An 18,705-nucleotide genomic window follows, 5' to 3' on the forward strand; every position below is an offset into this window, starting at 1 on the left:
TTTGAGGCTGTCCAGTCTCTTAAATCATAGAACAGCTTGTAGTCTGATGTTGTCGCTTGAAATGTGACTATAAAGATTACTCCGACTAGAATAAATTCTGATATGTTTTTTCCTTATCACTTGCTGGGCATAAGAATTTTTAACCAAAATTCATTTTCACCTGGGATTTTCTATCGCTGACACCTTCTGTCGCTTAGCATGTTGGGATACGGCGAACACAGGAAGAACGAGATTGCAAAATGCAAATTGCAACAAACTTTGTTTAATTCGAGTCGAACAAAAGATGAAAGACGTGAAGAGAATGGAAGCGAACAGATCCTATTATTCCTATATTTGTGAAATTCGGAATGCATCTTGGAATTTAAATCGACTTCCCATAACTTAGGGTCAAAGGGTGTAAATGATTAATTATTTATTGAATCACAATGTAAGTGGATGTAACGATAGGTGGCTATTAGGTGGTGTGCACGTTTTGTCATCGTCGCCATGTTGGATGATTTTAACAAAGGATTTTCCTCTTTTGCCATTTAAATGTCATCCAACATGGCGAAAATGTCTTTTTCTTATAGGTCCCACGAGAATAGTTGTGCACCACCTATACTTTGTAATTTGTATTCACTAAATTTAGGTAACAAATTGGTGGATCAAATCTACGACGTGACGTGAAAGAAAAATAGCGGCTAATGTTACAATATTGGAACACCGAGCATATTTTTTATAGAACAGCTCTATCAGTTCTAAACTGTTCTTCCTAGAGGTCCAGTAAGGATCATCTCTTACTGATCCAGTGTTTCTACAGAAGGAAACCTAAACTAAACTAACTTTATTTATACTGGATAGCTCTATCAGTTCTAAACTGTTCTTCCTAGAGGTCCAGTAAAGATCATCTCTTATTGAGCCAGTGTTACTACAGGAGGAAACCTAAACTAAACTAACTTTATTTATACTGGATGGCTCTATCAGTCTAAATTGTTCTTCCTAGAGGTCCAGTAAGGTTCTCAAACTTCGCACCCAAGAAGGAAAGAAAATGTTGGGTCTCTCTTCCGCATCCGCCAAAGGCGCTGAAGACGACCGGTGTAAAGGAGCTATGCTCGATTTCAACAATCCGTTTGTTGTAATCTCGCTTCTTTTCCCGTTCGTTGGCTTTAAACGAGCTGCTCAATGTCTGGCGTCGATGTGTTGAGGCGTATGGGTTAAACACCCTTACATCAAAAAATGCCTTTTCATATCTCTGCCAGAAACTTCTCGCAGCAATGTCCACTCTGGCGTCATCGGTTGAATTTGCACAGGATGGAAGAACCTCGCCAGTCAAAGGAGCAAGAGCAGGTTCAATTGAAACATCGTAAGCAACGTCATCGATAGCGGCAGCAAGTAGATCACGGATCTTATCATGGACGAAGCCTCCTTTCACCGTGCTTTTAGGCACGCCAAGGCATGATCCAACGATCTATAAATAAATCAGTCCAGTCACGACTATTGATGTATATCGTTCAGCTCGGGCGCCAAATTTTCAAAATTCCAAGATGGCGACACATTTTGAAGTTTTCGACAAATTACGAGGTTTGGGAAGGTCTTTGGATGAAATCTCAAGCAGTTTACCAGCTGATGGGGATGCAGAAGATACAAACAGAGCTAGAGCATGCCTTCAACTCAAGGCTTTATTAACAGAAGCGAAACATTTTAAGGTATTTGTCTTACACATTTAAATTGCACTGCACTTGTCGACTCACTTGACTGAGCAAGTTCGTTCTCTTTCGAAAGACAGAACGGTTTAAGGTCAATGGAGAGGGTAATTTGATGTGGTTATGATAATAAATACATGTCAATTTGCTTTGAGAAAATAAACAAAGCTAATTTTATAGGGGAACTTGTGTATTTATAAAAATAGATATGTTATTAAACTGTTAATTAAGGTATAAAGGTAATGTTACATTAATTACACAAATTAATGTAAGCACGAATTATTTAATCGTGGAGGAAAGTGCCTTTCTAGAGAATATTTTGGACAGAGAGCTATCGGTGATAGAGAAAGCAGGGTAGAGAGCTTGTGTATTTAATATGTTATTTATGTAATACATAAAGTTGATAAACAGGGGCTATCAGAGTAACCCTGTATCGATCAGAACACACTTTCTAATTGTTATACATGTATTAAAAAGTACTATTACACTAAAGTACTAAAATTAGTACTAAAATTACCAAAGTACCAAAAAGTACTAAAATTACACCATTGTTGTACATGTATTACAAAGTACTAGTTAATTGGTGCATGACAATTAAGGCATTCCTATACATGTATTACAAAAAACTAGTTAATTGATCATTTAGCTGTTTAGCAACAACTAATCAGACATAGCCTTTCGATTAATGATACAAGCTAGCTCGGCTATCAGTTTATCACACAGGTGGGGTCCTATAACCTTATTAACCTGGAGTCCCAGACCTTTATAATTTTACTGGGTGTTGATTAAGGTGGGGTCCATGGGGAGTGAACCGAATGCACATAGAATGTACTTTATGAAGAGGCTTGATTGTTTGACAATGCATGAAATAGTGCTGTGGTTCACTTTATGCAATAAAACTAGCCAGGCAAATATTCAGTTTTAGTTGTAAATGTTTAGGAGGAAGCAAGTAAAAGCATTGCTGATGCCAGGGGCAACTATAGTTTGGACAGCACTCTAGAACTTTGCAAGAAACAAGCTCATAAACTAAGGGAGGACATTGAAAATCTTGAAAATCATCTGGCAAACTATGGATATAAAATACCAACAGGTACAATTGTGGATCATGAATAAGGCAGGGATGGGGGGAGGAGGCTTGCACAACCCTTTGATCTCTCCAAATAAAATTTATCTTTAAACTTGCGTGGTATACAATTTGTCCCTGAAAAGCAAAATAGTGAAGCCTCTTTCAAATGTTATACTTTTTGTGTTTTGAACTCCTTAAACTGGTGATAGACGGTTGAGATGCCTCAACTGCTAGATTTCACTAACAATCTTAGTCTGTAATTGAGTGGAGGTCAGCCTCAAATGTTGATTATGTCCCAATCAAAAGTACTACAGGAAACAATATAAAATTGCTTGCATTTTGTGAATTGAACAATTAATTTGCTGTGTTTATTCCATTTTTATCTCAATATGACCCCTACTCAAGTCTAGAGTTGTTGATGAACTTGACAAATTTTGTCCCTGAGAAGCATGCTTGAAGTAAAGCTACATTAGTGGGTGCATTGCAATAACAGGCATCAATTCAACTGTTTAGAAAAACTTCCAGAATTACAAGGGGACTCATCTGATGAAGGCTGCAGTGAAGCTGGGTATGAAGCCTTATATATGTACTGGAATATCATACAATCACTTGTAGTCAATATGCAACTACTCTTGTGATGATATCATTATCTTGTGATGATATCATTATCATGTGATGATATCATTATCGTGTGATGATATCATTATCGTGTGATGATATCATTATCTTGTGATGATATCATTATCATATGATGATATCATTATCTTATGATGATATCATTATTGTGATATCATTATCTTGTGATTGATATCATTATCATATGATGATATCATTATCTTATGATGATATCATTATCATGTGATGATATCATTATCATATGATGATATCATTATCATATGATGATATCATTATCTTGTGATGATAACTAAAGTACAATGTCACTTGTTTCGCAGTGATCAATATGACAGTGAAAGCCCTCAGAGAAGTTCGAGCGACAAGGAAAATCAATCGCCAAGGTCCGAGACTGAACAGTCAAAACAAAATGCACTCTCTGAGCCTGAAGAAGAGTTGCCAAAGCAAAGCCAACCAGAAGGTATCATATTTGGGGTATCCCAATCATGGAAACCTTTCACCTCAGTGACAATTTTCTTGGTATACACCATGTTAGTCTTATTATCATGCAACTTGAATGACTAATTGAGTACTCAATTAACATTATAGAAGTGGACTTCCTTGCAACTCCAGTACGGCCAACCACAGTCACAAAGTTCATTCAAAACTTTAACCCCCAAAACGGAAACCCTATCAGCCTTCAAGCCGATGAAGACTTCCATCCCCCCATCACTGTCACCCCCCTCTTGAAATCCAACCCTGAAAATTCTGGTTTCAGCACTCCTGAAACTCTGGAATCACCCGCCCAACCCATGACCCAAACTCCTATGATCAAGGCTGCAATAAATTTCGATTCTCCCAACAATGTGTCCAGCGAGGAAGATACTTTTGCTGTCGAGGACTTTCCCACCCCACCTACTTTTGCAACCCCTGGGATAAAGCGATATGGAACAAGGGCTAACAGTGTTGAAACTCCTGTGCATTATGATGCAATCAGCACACCCTCACCTCCACGTTTTACCAATGTGAGCAGGTTGAATCCAGGTAAACTATATCAAAATTGGTAATAATTGAAAATCAAACATGTTGTGTTAAGTACTATAGTTAAATTTCCCCACCCCTGTCTGTTTAGATGACCTGGTATTCTCAGGTCCCACCCAGATTTCCTCTCGAGCTATTAAACACCCACCAGCAGCAGAACCAGAACTGCCCAGAGAAACAACATACCATTTACCAGATATCAACTACGAAATTTACCAGCGGCTTCCTGACAGTATTCAAAGACAGTTCTCATTGGAGCAACTCAATCGACTCATAAGACAAACTGATGCTTATATCAACACAAGAGGCCAAGGTGAGGTGTGAAGTGAAATGAAACAGATTGCATTTACTTTTTATCTTAATGCATGGTAACAAGGATTCCTAGGCTGTGTTCAGAGTGCCAAATGCCAAAACTTTTATAAAACATGCTGAGCACAGTGCCCTTGTTGAGTGCTACCACTGCAGGTAGTGCCCGTTCATTGGCAGCATGCCCAATTTAATTTGGAAGCATCATGTTGAACTTAGGCACAATAAAATGTGGTGGGCACCAGTGCTGGGCACTGAGTCTGAATGCAGCGTTACTGTCGCCACACATTGCTGGCCTAGGAAAACTACATTGAAAGATATAATCAAACTGAAGAAAATACTCTACCATTGAAAAGGAACATATTTCAGCATTGGACTGAATAATAGATAGGAATACTGAATAACCTGAGGTCATTTAGCAAGTGATGGTTGAACCAAAATTATAACACATGACATTGTTCCCCCATTACAACATAAATCAAGCAATTAGTCTACAATAACGATCAAAATTTTCCTTTTTAGTAGACATGAGTGCATTGGTAACGGATGAGGAATTAATGTCTGTTTTACATTTGGGCCCATTCACCCGTGTTTTTGCTCTTGCAATGTTGAAACTCGAATACTTCACAGTAAAGAGGTCTGGCATATATTCTGTGCACAGCAAGATGGTTGTATGATAATCTGAAGTAAATCTAAGTGAACATATATTGGTGACATATACACAATAGCCAGGTATTGAGAATATTTCTGATACATTTCCCAGTAAGAAAACTAACTTTATTGAACTTGATGGCTCCACATATCAGTTCCAAACTGTTTTTCCTAGAGGTCCAGTAAGGATCATCTCTTATTGATCCAGTGTTACTACAGGAGGAAACCTAAACTAAACTAACTTCATTTATACTGGATAGCTCTATCAGTTCTAAACTGTTCTTCCTAGAGGTCCAGTAAGGATCATCTCTTATTGATCAGGGGCCGGTTGTATCAAAGCCGGATAGCGCTATCCACCGGATAGCGATTTTTTCAACCGTTCTAAAAATGCTCGAAAAGCGATAAAATTTCAGCTTGGAAGCAGCAATTAAATTAAAAAGGACCTTCGATTTAGGAATAATAAGATTTAATCAAAGTTGTAGCAAATAACAGGCAATTTTGAAGCGATTGAAAAAAACACTATCCGGTGGATAGCGCTATCCGGCTTTCATACAACCGGCCCCAGGACTGTCTATACTACAGGAGGAAACTCTAACTATAACCATGTTTCAAATATCATGTATATAATATTGCTTACCACATTCATAAAGAATTGAGGAATGCCTTTGCATGGCATATTTTATATTTTGCAAACACATATTATGTAATGTGGATGAATACAAATTTTATAGGTTAGCTAGTGTAACATTATATTGTGAAAGTATACCTAAATCCAATTTAATAACGTGTCAATTTTCCAATCACTAAACCCTGGTAATTTAGAAGAAATATGTAACACACAGTTTTAGGTGATAAAAGTTCTGATAATGCCGGCAATATGACCACGACATATTGGGCACAAACAATCCCTTTTTGACCGGATCTCTTCTGAGCACTTTGGACAACATGCCAAATGTCCACATGGCAAGAAAACAATTCCTGCTTCAGCATCTAGACAAACCTTGCATATGAGAGCATCTTGCAATTTCTTAGCATGCTCGTGCAAACCTCTTGGATCAATGCTGACAGGCATTACTGAGTCACCTTTGGTTGTGGATGGTTGCTTACTTGTAGTAGCTTTTTTGGTTGATACCCCAATGTATGATTCAATTGCATCTACGAGCTCTGCCATGCTATCAATTTTTCCACCTTCAGCTTTCACTCTTTGCTGAACAGCTTCTGTTATAGTCTGGTATTCATACCTCTTTTCTTGAATCAATTTCTGAATTGCCTTTTGAATATAGAATATATCCTCTTCTGTGTTCTGCGCTTGTCCTTTAGAGGTCTCGCCTTGTTCCATTGGCAGTCTGACCACTTTTGGTTCATCTTGTTCCTTCGGCAATCTGACCACTTTTGATGGTTCAATCTCATCCAGTACCTCTGATGGCTCCACCTCTGGGGGATCCACTACATTTGGAGGGGTATTCCATACCTGCTCCTGAGGAAATAGTGGGGGCCTAGGGCCCTGTGAAGGCGAATAGGGGTTGCGTCGACGAAGGTGCTCTCTAACGAGAGGGCAATCCTTGGACCACTTCTCATGCTCTCCCCATGGAGTGTCATGCGGTTCCCATCCTGCTAAAATAATACCACATTTAAAGCACTGAACTCTATCCCCACTTCCTGTGTAGTAAAAACCAGCATCAATAAGCTCTTTTGGTTGAACAGGACAATGTTTCGGCCAACTTATGAAGGTGTGAAGACGTGCATGTTCACTGGCGTACTTTGATGCTGACCCAGACACCTGGTTCACAGGGGTTGCTGCAGGTGGACGGTTTTCATGTGTTGATACTGCTGGCCGGTTTGGTATGGTTGATGCTGTTTGATAGTTTGCTGGCATTGGTTGGGGAATCTGGGTTGTGGGGTTTGAAGCAGCTGTAGGGTAAACCCTACCCACATCTTGGCTTTGACTTCGATAAAATTCCCCACCAGTTTCCTGCATGGCAATACCTGCATGCGTTACAGAAAACTTATTTTTAAATCTGGCTAAAAAACTGCAGTTCGGGTTGAGTTTGAAGTGCTCTGTCAACGGATCGTCCCTGGGCTTCCAACATCTTAAGCTGACATCACATGAATAGCACATAACATGGTCATTTATACCAGTGTAGTAAAAACCAGCTGAAGCAAGTTTATGAGGTTCCACCGCCCCATGCCAGCCATTGTTCCTTTGGAAACTTCGAAGACGTTTGTCCTCGTTTTCCATATCATCATCACATATTGGGTCAAAACTGGCCTGGGGTGGATATCTTATGTCAAAACGTGCTGGAGAGCTCTCCAACACATTTCTGGCAAGTCTGAGTTGCAGATATTCACAGCGGTTCCCTGATATCCTAAGGAGAATTTGAAGATGGGTTGGATACATTTGTACTTCAAAATTATTAGGCTTATATAGGTTTATTTCTATGATTTATGCCTAGCTGATGTGATGACATTAACCACAGATAAATAATGGAAAGATGTCAGTCTCAGGTGTAAGTGCCATATTACTGGCAAGAATTTAATGTGTGAGATTTGTTATAACATTGCTGTTTTTATACCCTCAAGGGTGCAACTAGAACAATAATTGGGGGATGTTTATTCATATATCTAGTTCTGCCTTACAGATTTCTATTGTAAACTAGCTATTGCACTTACAAAAGAAATCTGTCGGGCAGAACTGGATATATGAATAAAAAACCCCCAATTATTGTTCCATGCCATTGTCTGCCCTGTGACACATTTCACCTGTGTCTGGACATTTTGTGAGATGAAAAGATATACACCTTGCTCTAATCCTTTGGGGTTAGAAATTGTGTAAGTTTATGGTCAAGTTTAGAATTAAAGTTAAGATTCTATTTGTAGATCAGGATTACAGTTTAGGATCAAGTTTAGAATTAAAGTTAAGATTGTATTAGTAGATCAGGATTACATGGAATTGCTAGTCTATATATAAATATAAACATCAGCCTTTCCCAAATCCTAACTCTAGTCTTCAAGCTTGATCCTAACCGTCATATCTAAAAATAGGTACTCTCAAGAACACCACATTTCATACGAAATATTAGAATTGGCACAGAGGATATTTCCGGTTCGATTGGAAAAACAAACGCAATACTATCAAAAAGCAGCTTTGTTTCGTTTTAATAAATATATTTTAATACACTACCTCCTATGTCTTTCGTCTGGTATATCACCCACTCGCCAGTCATTCAATGTGCCCCCACAGCTAAAGCAAGAAACAGTATCGTCGCCCCTTCCAAGGTAATAAAAGCCTGCCTCGGCCAAATCTTTGGGCTTTACCGCCGAATTGCCCGACCAAGACTCGAAGCTTTCTAGACGTTGCATCATCTCGCCCATGTATACTCGATTATACATACTGCCTACTATTAAATAAACGTAAGCATTCTTTCTTGATAGTTACTACTTCCTTGATAATTTCGCTTTTTTGTAGAAACATAAGTCACTTAAAATAAAGTGATTCGGTTTGCGAAATTTACCAAAGAAGGGGAAAACATCTTTCCCAAATTTGAGAGCAACTTCCGTTTTGCAAATTCCTCAAAAAGAACTCTATACTCCTTCAAAAAACGTCTTAAGTTTTTCTGCAAAAAAATCTCAGAAAGACGTTTTTCATGTTAAAATCGTAGACACCGTAAAAATAATGTTTTTTGGAAGTCTTACACGAAGCTGTTGAAAAGAAATTAAAACTGTTTGGGCCTTGGGGTTAAATTTGATGATGAAACGAAAAGTATTCCTCTATCTGAGGAAGATCTTCTACAAGAAGAAAGCGCGCCACGCGGTCCCCCGGTCTTTTCCGCTCGAACGGAAAAGAAAAATGGCGTCTGGGAAAGGCATAGAGGAAAATGTAAATCAAGAAATTGTGGTGGAAAAAAAACATCGCGGCATTCCAGAAGCTACGTTTTTGGTAGGTATACATATGATGAACATTTTTGTACAATTTTGGTACTCTGTCAATGTTTTCTTCTGTGTACAATTTCGTACAGCTGCTGAAGTTGCAATGTGCTCTATATAAAGTAATAAACTATAATCTACGCCCTTTTCAGTACATTTGTACGCATTTATATTTGGCCTGTTATAATAGCCTATATATAGCTTGCGTTCCTCATCGAGTTTCCACAATTCCTTTGACAGCAAAACTTTATGTCATTTAAATGGAATAATTAAGTTTCTGTTCATCAATTTTGACAATTCACAGGCTCTATTGTCAATTATTAAAATTGTACTAGCAGGAAAAATAAATTGGCATTCTGAACATGTGCATGTCCTGTATATTGATACTGTATATTGATAGCAGATAGTGTGCTATCCTCAATATTCTGCATGACTGGCAAAATACTATTTTGAAACAAGTGAAGCTCTAAGGCTGTGACTCTTCTGAAATTCTGTCATGCTGGAGTTATGTAATAGAACTATTTTCAGTTTCTTTAAAATTTTTTCAATCATTCTAACATTTTGTTTTGGGTTTTATGGCATCTCAAAATTCTCGAAAGTATGGTGTAAAGATTTCTCTAACAAGATATAAAAATTATCTTGTTTTCGCAGGAAGATGTAGACGCCTTTATGAAGGGTGACGGTAGTGATGGTGCGGAGAGTGTCTTGAGACAGCTTGATGAACAACATCAAAAATATAAGTTCATGGAGTTAAATCTTTTGGCAAAGAAGCGCAAGTAATGTTGTTTATGTGTTTTATCGTTACAACTACAGAGAGGAAAAGCCAATTAATCCTCTAATTGTTTTATTTGTTGAAACATTCACCCAATCTACCAGGTTCCAACATGCCATTTATGTTCTCTTAGGTTGCAAAGCCAAATTCCAGATCTGAAATCAACATATGAAATGGTAATAGTTCTCAAGGAGAAAAAGGTATCATCATGACTAGTAACATATCACTATCCATCATCAATACCTGTTCTTTCATTGAAAACCTCCATGTATGTTTGTAGGAACAAAGTCAGACTCTTAATACACAGTTCCTCTTGTCAGACCAGATATATCTGAATGCAAGTGTCCCTCCAACTGATAAAGTTTGCCTGTGGCTTGGGGTAAGAATAGGAGTTCAAAATTACTGTTGAAATTTCCTATATAATACAGTTTATTTTGCTTAGCTTTAAGATTGAATTCTATTGTTTTTTTTTGCTTATCAGTAAACCTAGTTTACAGAACTGGGTGTGAATACCAAATATCATATGAATGTTTGAACTTTGTAATTATATTACTAATTAGTTTTTCACTTATTAAGGTGGAATGATTGAATGTGAATCTTGATATTTCATAGGCAAATGTGATGTTAGAATACAGTATAGATGAAGCAGAGACTATGCTAAGTAAGAACCTTGAGGCAGCAAACAATACATTAGAAGCAGTTATCAACGATTTAAACTTTCTTAAAGATCAGTATGTTACTACAGAAGTCAGTATCCTTTTCAAAGAAAGCACTCCTAATTCATCAATTTTCAGTTCAGAGTTAGGCTGGTTTTGTACTTCAACAGTATTGGAACAAAACATTACTTTGTTTTATAGTCAATACCTCTAGCTACCAGACAACAATGATATATGCTAGCTTTGCAACAATTGAAATTCAAAATGTCCTGTACTAAAGATCTCCCACCTGACCTAATTTTTCTCATGGTATAACAGAGAAAATGAACTATTGTGCATGATCATTACTGCGTCCAATTAAAATAGTGTGAGGAAATCTGTTTGTTCCAAATTTACCTTAACCAAAACCAGATATGGCTCGTGTATATAATTGGGATGTGAAACGCAGGCAGGCATTGAAGGCTGCATCATCATGATTGGCATGTATCTGTTCTCTGCTGTTGGGATTTGGAAAAGATGATCCTAAAAAAGAAGATACTGCAAATATGAAAACACAACTGAGTGAATCACTTTATCCTTAAACCACTCCAAAGAGTTGTTGTCTTTTTGAACACTTGATTATGATTGCAGTAATCAATTTGTCAAAGCCTGAGACTCTCTTTATTTCAGTTTTTCGAATTTTAAAAGAACTCTATAAAAGAACTTGATAAAACGAATCTATAAACCATCATTGATGAGGGTGAAAAATTACTAACAAAAATCTTGCCTTGAATGTTTTGAATTGATGTAACTTTCACCAAAATACTGTCAGGATGATCTAATCAAATGAAAACCTTTAAAAGGCTCTATTTCTTGGAATCTGTTTGTTTTTTACATTTTGAAATCTGAGAGTTGCTTATATTAGAAAGAGTGAAGTTTAATTAACAAAAGGGAAATGGTTGTTGTGAAGTGAGCTATTCATCGTATCTACAAACGACGGTTTCCAGTCAATTCTGTTCACAACCTGTTCACGGTACGAAGAAAACGACGGTTCACAATGTGTCCACCATGCGAGGCAAATGACGGCTTACTCTTTATAACTCTTTATTGTTCTTACAAGAAGTATCCTCTATTCATCGCGGTCGCAGGAATCCGATAAAAACATAAAAACAAAAATAAATACTTTGCGTAGTTTATTGTGTTCAAAGGAATATTTTCATGTTTTTGTTCCAAAAAGATGTAGTAAAGTCTATAATTGGAAGTCTTTTTAAGGAATTGTACGGGTTTAAAGATGTTTAGCTGGTGGGGCACGAGTGAAAAGGAACAAAATGAGGATAAAGTTGCAGAAAATACTGATGAAAATACAAACCAAGGTGGTTCAGAGAATGAGGTGACGGGTGATAGGAAGGTCGAGCAAAAAGACGCCACCGAGACCGCAAAAGATCTAGCAAAGAATTTTGGAAGTGAGTTGAATGCGTTTTTAACTTTAGAGGGTGAAATATTTGTACTCTCCAGTTGGACATAGGGCAACAGCTTGGGCCAATAACCCAATATTACACAACGGGGAATAAACCTATAACGTTGCAGTAAACTCAGTAGTGGATTTCCAAATAAAGCAGGCAATGTACAGCAATAAATGAGCAGGCAATGTACTATTGTAATGAACAATAACCTAGGATAAAAATGGTAATGTAACTCAGTATAACCAATAGTGTATATTACTCAATATATTTAATAATTAACAATTATTGAATGAAGTTGAACATAATATGAAGAATTATCAAGCCCAAGTTGGTCGTTATCAATTCTTCATATCCTATGAAAACTGAATTCAATATTTGTTTTATTATTATTTAAAAGAATGAACATTACAACTTTCAATTGTTCGCTTGAATTTGTGTCGATTTCGCATTTCAGTTCCTTTGAGACGCTGATGTCTTTGCCATTGTTGTGACGTCATAACATGGGATAAAACTATTCATCACACATTATGACATAGTAGCACTGTAGCATGCATGAAAAAAGTCGTATCACAGGTTATGAAGTCACATATTGGACATGACAATTTCACACATACCTATTAGCCAATCAGAGGCTGTGAATTCTTTTGAATAAATAATGATCAATTAATTTATACAATGTTCAATAATTAAAAATATATAATGTTCTTTTGTGTTCTAAGGTTTTCTGTACAGTGTTGCTAATGTTGCCACAAAAACTGCAGTTAAAGTCAAGGACACTGTGAAAGAAAGTGCTGAAGGAAAGGTACAGGAGCACACCATGAGAAACCTTACAATCAGAAACCATGCAACAGTGCCATTTATACCAGGGAAAAATAAGACACAACTTGAATAAGACACATTACTGCTGCCGTTCATACAAGCCTGCCAAGCCTGTCTAATCTAAGACACAAACAAGCATTTAGTATTGTTTATACGACAAGGTTGCATCTTATTTAAGTTATGTCTTATATAAGTCGCGACTTATTTTCCCTTGTTTAAATGGCCCCAAGGAGAAACCATGCAGTAATGTATCACTTCCCAAACATAGGGCATTCTTGCCGATTTTAATAAAGAACAAGAGAAATTTGTCAGTGAAAAGCACAATAAAAGAAAAGGTATAACTATATATTTCAAGTATACAGTGAAGAATTGGAACAATTTTTCTTACCACATGTTTAGTTTGGTAAAGATATTTTATCCCAAGATCCACACAAAACATCCTTTTAAATTATTTACTTAGAAACTGGAGTACCTCCATGGGTGGGCTATCATGAAGAAGAGACAATGAAATCCCAAATCCTTGCTCTATCCTCTGTAAGTTCACACATGTAAGGAATGTGTCATAGAGAAATCCATAGAAATGTGTTCTTCCTAGGAAGTTGTGTATCTGTATGAAGAGTTGGTTTAGAGAGGTGCATGTCAGCTGCATGTACATATTACAGAGGTGTCTATATGTATATAGAGAGGTGGTTATATTTGAAAGGTATCTATATGAAAGAGGTGTCTATATTAGAGAAGTGCATGTCTATATTAGAAACATTCTAGACACTTCTCATATAGACACCTCTTTAATATGGATACCTTTCTAAGAAATGTAACTATATTAGAGAGGTGTCTATATTAGAGAGGTGTCTATATTAGAGAGGTGTCTGTATTAGAGAGGTGTCTATATTAGAGAGGCGTCTGTATTAGAGAGGCATCTATACGGTATCAGACAGATGTCCATAATAGAGAGGTGTATTCTAGCAAGGTGTCTGCATTAGGTGTCGCTGTTCATATCAGAGAAGTGTTTACTTTAGTCCATATGAGAGAGGTGTTTATTAGAAAAGAATCAACATTTGAGAGGTGTTTATGATAGAGTGTCTCAATCTGTTAAAGGTGTTTGTTTATCCCTATTTATGTCCCACAGGACGAGAGGAACTTCCTGCGTGACCCTCCATCAGGAGTTCAGTTTCATTATGAATATGAGAGCATGTTTCCTGTAGCCCTAGCCACGCTTGAGGAAGACCCGGAACTGAAGAAAATGAGGTTTAACTTAGTACCCAAAAAGTAAGTTAACTATATTAACAAAACCAAACTGTAATCTTAATCTTATATATACCTGAGGCCAGTTGTATAAAAGACTAGTTAACTTTTAACTGCAGAATTGACCAATCAGAGTCGAGTATTTCTGAGTTAACTAGGGTTTAACTATGCAAAATATAGTTAAAGAGTTTAATACAACCGGCCCCTAAATACATAGCTAATTTTTTACCGATAATTTCTCAAACTAGAGTCAAGGAGTCAGCATTCTGGAGAAATTACTTTTACCGTGTTTCGCTAATTAAACAATCATCACAACTCACATCTTTGGCATCAGGAGCTGGTAAGGACTATAAAGATTTGATGAAGATTTTCGTGAATCATACAAATGATCTCATTCTTATCAATTGTAATTGTCAATCCAGATAAAACTAGCAACTCTGCTGAAAACTTGAATACAAGCGAACAATCAAGCACTCAGTCATCAGATAGTAAGCTCTCTTTTTGAATTGTGCCCCATGTTGTAGAACCCTGTGTTTTTTAAAACCTTGATGTTGTTTCTTAGATTCTGATCTGAAAAAACAGCAGGAAAAAGGACATAGATCCAGAACGGAAAACATTGTAAGACTTTTCTTCTAATTTAGAATCAACCAAACCTAAAAAGAGTTATGATTCTATCAGTTTCAAAATCTAAACTCTTGATTTAATTATCCTGTTCAGAGTGAAGACCTGGGGGAAATGACTTTATCCAGCAGCCCTCCACAGGATGAGTTTATAAGTGATGCTTTTGAGGGAGCACATGGTACACAAGTTATTTTATCTGCATATTTGGGTGGTCCTTGTATTTCATTAGTTATAATCAGGCCCGGAGTTAGGGGGGCGTTTAGGGGGGTGTCACACCCCCCAGAAAGTTTATTCTGAGGTTCAGTCGGGAAAATTGCTATTTTAGTCGGCAGACAAAAATATTTTTGACACTATAGACCAATCCAATATAAACTTGACAAAGTTTCATCCAGAGTGTAGTCAGTACAAGTCAGTCAATCAGTCGGTTAAGATGACCTAGCTTACACCCCCCCTGTAAAAATATTCTGAGGACGGCCCTGGTTATAATGCTGCAAAAGCTGAGCTTTAATGTCATTTGCATGTGAATTTTATACCGTCATTCTAGAGCTTAGTAAAGAAGATCTAGAACAAATTGGTGTTGACAGACTCAGTGATAAAAGTGAAAGCAAGAAAACATCAACTACATTGAAGCTTGAAGCAAATTCAAACAGTGAAACCAAACCTAAAACAAATGAAACTACTGAAAGCAATATTCCAGACTGGGAACGGGAATTACAAGAGGAATTACAGGTTAGTATTGGGAGTTTAGACCAGTTAGCTGATGATACTGTGACTCTGTTCAGACTATGCACATTGAAGGTTCAAATTCATAATTCATTCATCTTGAGTAGTGATCCTAAAGGAAGGATGTTCATACAATCTGTTCTAAGTTTGGTCCATTTTGTGAAGTGTATGCTTAATGCTGTAAAGAAACTTATAACCACAGTTGCAGTTGAACTTAGTTTGTTTGCTTAGCTAGCTCTTTACCAACAGAGCTATGTGATCTTTAGTTAGTTTAAAAACAGGATATAACCAGTTTGTAGCAAGTTCATCAGCATAGGTTTGAATAAAAATCAGTATCTGTTAATGCCTTAATTTAAAACAAAACTAATGAAGAATAATATCCTTGTGATGTTGTATTTTAAAGAGAGTATAAATTATCTATATTTTACACAATATTAGTACTGTTGTATACCTACAAACGTATGATTTATAAAGTTTATGGAATAGATGAAAAAACTTCCTTTTGCTAGGAATATGATGTAGTTGTGAATGAAGAAGATGATGATAATGATGATGGTTCTTGGGAAAAAGAAATCGAAGACATGCTTGAAGCTGAGGAAACTTAGCATTTTAGTGTAATTGAATTATTACTCCTAGATGTATTTAGGTTATTTATCGTAGCCTGTTCAGGTTTGGGTGAGACTTAAACTTTAGGCAGTGAAGTGTTAGATTTTGTCATGTGGAAAGGTAAGGCCCCTGAGGAAGTCTCTCTATTTTAACTGGATCTGTTTAATTGCAAAGAGAAAGTAAAATGTGTCTTCAAAATGCATCAATCCACAACACAACATCTGCATGACAGTTATTTGCTATCGCCTAAAAGTATTTACTTGTGTTTAATATTTACTCCATCTAATATAGCAGGCAATTGCACTGATCAAGGAGATACTTAACAGGTAATAATCTGTCAGTAAAATTAGCCAAAGTAGGTCCACTTCGGCAAATCTACAGAATATTTACAGAATTAATACATAGTGGGATGTATTTATTCCTTTGGGGTGAAATCTCATTCAGAATAAAGACTTGGTTGTGGTTGCCAGTTAGTCCAGGGGGGGCTTTTTGGTTAATCCAGGGGGGATAAATGCTGTAATGAGGACTCAGCTCCTATATCATTGCATTCCATTTGTATAAAAGAAAACCATATACAATTTTTCGCTGTTTAATCAATAGTAATAAAAATTTCAAGTCATGATATACTTTTTGACCAATAAATAAATTGAAGTTACATAGGGTGTGGCATAAATAGCAAAGCGTATTACATCTTGTTCTTAGAAATTTGCCATTTGTAACAAATTCTTGTCATGTAACAATATTAGCATGTTCTTTATCAACACAACATTTTGCAGAATTACGCCACAATGTACAAATACCAAGACATTATCCTTGTCTTAGACATAAACTGAATTCGAACCAATTGGGGATTGGCAAAGGGGATTTAGAAGTTCGTACGTAGTTCAGTTAGTGAGTTCATATAAGGTTAGCGGCTTCACGTAATGACAGTCAACATAGGAACAGTGAGGACATTCAAAACGCCGAGAGTAATCCGAGAAGAACTGTTTCGTCTCCGAGTTTGCGACCGGTTTACCACATTTTCGGCATTCGTTGCGCCGATCACAACAGGGTGATGCTGCAAATATATCGTACCAGTAGAGGGTGCCGATTTGATGGTGCGACCCATCCCATTTTGTATTGCAGAACTTGCACTTGACCGCCTGAGGCTTGCCTTGCAGACAGTGCATACATACCGCGGTGAGGTACAGCGTCCGAGACTGCAAGTCCATCTCGATGCAGCCAGATGCTGTGAGCTCTTTGGGTGACAGAAAAAATGTACCATCAAGCAGTGGGTAGTTTGCAAACACTGGTAGATTCCTCTGGCAGATCACACAGTTCACAGCAGTCTGACTGTTTGAGAACAAGGCCTTCAATATGAAAGACCTTGGGTCGTCGCTTTGTGTAAAATCATCGTCCATCTTGATGTGACAAGGGTTGATTTTCTGTCGAGGAAGGATGGTCACCATTGTTGCAAAATCTGTTCGCCATGGGAAGCTCGATGAGATTGCCTGTTCCCCTTTTGGCGACGAAGGAAACTGAAAAATATCTTTGGATTTCGAGTTTGTTCTCCTTCTATTGGGCGACTTTACGCCAGGAGAGAACTCGGGTGGGGATTGACTTGCTTTTCTTTGATGCATTTTGCTGGCATTCGGCATACCACTTGTCGCGTTGCAATTGGGGGAGACTGTCAACAATGGCTTCTGCGCCGCCTTGTTCTTTTTTCGTCTCGATTTAACTTGTTGAAAGCTGTCCTCGTCGCCGCTCGGCTTGTAATCCAAATCCTTTTTCAAATGGCCCTTACCGCACGAACAGGCGCAGCATTTGTATATCAAATCATAGCCCTTTTTTGTCCATATATTTTGCCTTCGTTGCTTGTCAGACCAACTTCGTGCCCGCCCAACGCTTCGAAGGTATGCCAGAATGTCTTCTTCAAACGCATCGGCACATTCACCGTGCATGAAACCGCTTCTATCGCACTGTTCGTTGTTACAAACAAAACGAACGGAATTCCATGGCGTTGAATCGCTCGAAATACAGCCTTTCGGATAACAGCATTCGTGCCCAATCGCTTCTTCTCCTACCACCAAATCATGGCCGTTTTCTACCGGAGATTTCGCATCCTTATTCTGCTCTTCTCCGTTGTAAATCGCCGCCTTGGCCTTCTGCTTTTCTTCGCGTGTAAAAGGCATTGTTAGGTTCTCGTGAGTAATAATCCCCAAAGCGCTTGTAGACCGATTGTGATGTGTTGGAAATGACGTTTCGTCCATCAGCGAAGAACGAAAATAATTTAAATTCTTTTGTCTGGTGACATTTTGCTGAATACGGGCGTGGCTCGTGCCAGCTGCCCAGGAAACTTGGGCAATAAAAACAATTTATGTTGTCCAAATCACGCGATATTTTTAAACGATTCCTGCCAGAACCTGCTGCAGGAACCTATTTCACAAGTTGATGTGTTTTTTGTACTGCATGTTGCCAAGGTTCGGTGCAAAACGTTGACTAAATAAATCGCGACAATGTCAGGAAACGAGATCGAAAATTTGCGACAAAAGATGAGGTG

General features: G+C 37.6%; 5 protein-coding genes across 5 annotated transcripts; 3 read left to right on the plus strand and 2 right to left on the minus strand.

Moving 5' to 3' along the window:
- Window positions 1-1,523: 1,523 nt before the first annotated feature.
- Window positions 1,524-5,575, plus strand: LOC114533398. Its single transcript, XM_028554914.1, has 7 exons — window positions 1,524-1,685; window positions 2,622-2,772; window positions 3,262-3,316; window positions 3,702-3,841; window positions 3,970-4,404; window positions 4,493-4,714; window positions 5,233-5,575. The coding sequence occupies exons 1-7, from the start codon at window positions 1,524-1,526 to the stop codon at window positions 5,382-5,384; spliced, it is 1,317 nt and encodes a 438-aa protein (XP_028410715.1). The 3' UTR covers window positions 5,385-5,575.
- Window positions 5,576-6,008: 433 nt separating this feature from the next.
- LOC114536589 (putative inhibitor of apoptosis) lies at window positions 6,009-8,869 on the minus strand. Its single transcript, XM_028557941.1, has 2 exons — window positions 8,540-8,869; window positions 6,009-7,724 (listed from the first exon to the last, which is right to left on the minus strand). The coding sequence occupies exons 1-2, from the start codon at window positions 8,746-8,748 to the stop codon at window positions 6,203-6,205; spliced, it is 1,731 nt and encodes a 576-aa protein (XP_028413742.1). The 5' UTR covers window positions 8,749-8,869; the 3' UTR covers window positions 6,009-6,202.
- Window positions 8,870-8,873: 4 nt separating this feature from the next.
- On the plus strand, window positions 8,874-11,560 carry LOC114536596 (prefoldin subunit 3-like). The gene is made up of 6 exons (XM_028557954.1): window positions 8,874-9,295; window positions 9,934-10,058; window positions 10,188-10,254; window positions 10,335-10,433; window positions 10,667-10,805; window positions 11,122-11,560. Exons 1-6 carry the CDS (start codon window positions 9,104-9,106, stop codon window positions 11,184-11,186), a joined length of 687 nt encoding a protein of 228 aa, XP_028413755.1. The 5' UTR covers window positions 8,874-9,103; the 3' UTR covers window positions 11,187-11,560.
- Window positions 11,561-11,840: 280 nt separating this feature from the next.
- LOC114533379 (synapse-associated protein 1-like) lies at window positions 11,841-16,759 on the plus strand. Its single transcript, XM_028554895.1, has 11 exons — window positions 11,841-12,152; window positions 12,872-12,954; window positions 13,240-13,306; window positions 13,432-13,505; window positions 14,101-14,240; window positions 14,465-14,556; window positions 14,639-14,704; window positions 14,779-14,834; window positions 14,934-15,015; window positions 15,382-15,566; window positions 16,070-16,759. Exons 1-11 carry the CDS (start codon window positions 11,981-11,983, stop codon window positions 16,163-16,165), a joined length of 1,113 nt encoding a protein of 370 aa, XP_028410696.1. The 5' UTR covers window positions 11,841-11,980; the 3' UTR covers window positions 16,166-16,759.
- A 15-nt stretch (window positions 16,760-16,774) lies between these two features.
- On the minus strand, window positions 16,775-18,634 carry LOC114533369 (headcase protein-like). Its single transcript, XM_028554882.1, has one exon. The coding sequence runs from the start codon at window positions 18,413-18,415 to the stop codon at window positions 17,051-17,053; it is 1,365 nt and encodes a 454-aa protein (XP_028410683.1). The 5' UTR covers window positions 18,416-18,634; the 3' UTR covers window positions 16,775-17,050.
- Window positions 18,635-18,705: the final 71 nt, after the last annotated feature.

This window comes from Dendronephthya gigantea, unplaced genomic scaffold, assembly GCF_004324835.1.
Source record: "Dendronephthya gigantea isolate DGI-Jeju-01 unplaced genomic scaffold, DenGig_1.0 000002F, whole genome shotgun sequence".
Classification (NCBI taxonomy): Eukaryota; Metazoa; Cnidaria; class Anthozoa; order Malacalcyonacea; family Nephtheidae; genus Dendronephthya; species Dendronephthya gigantea.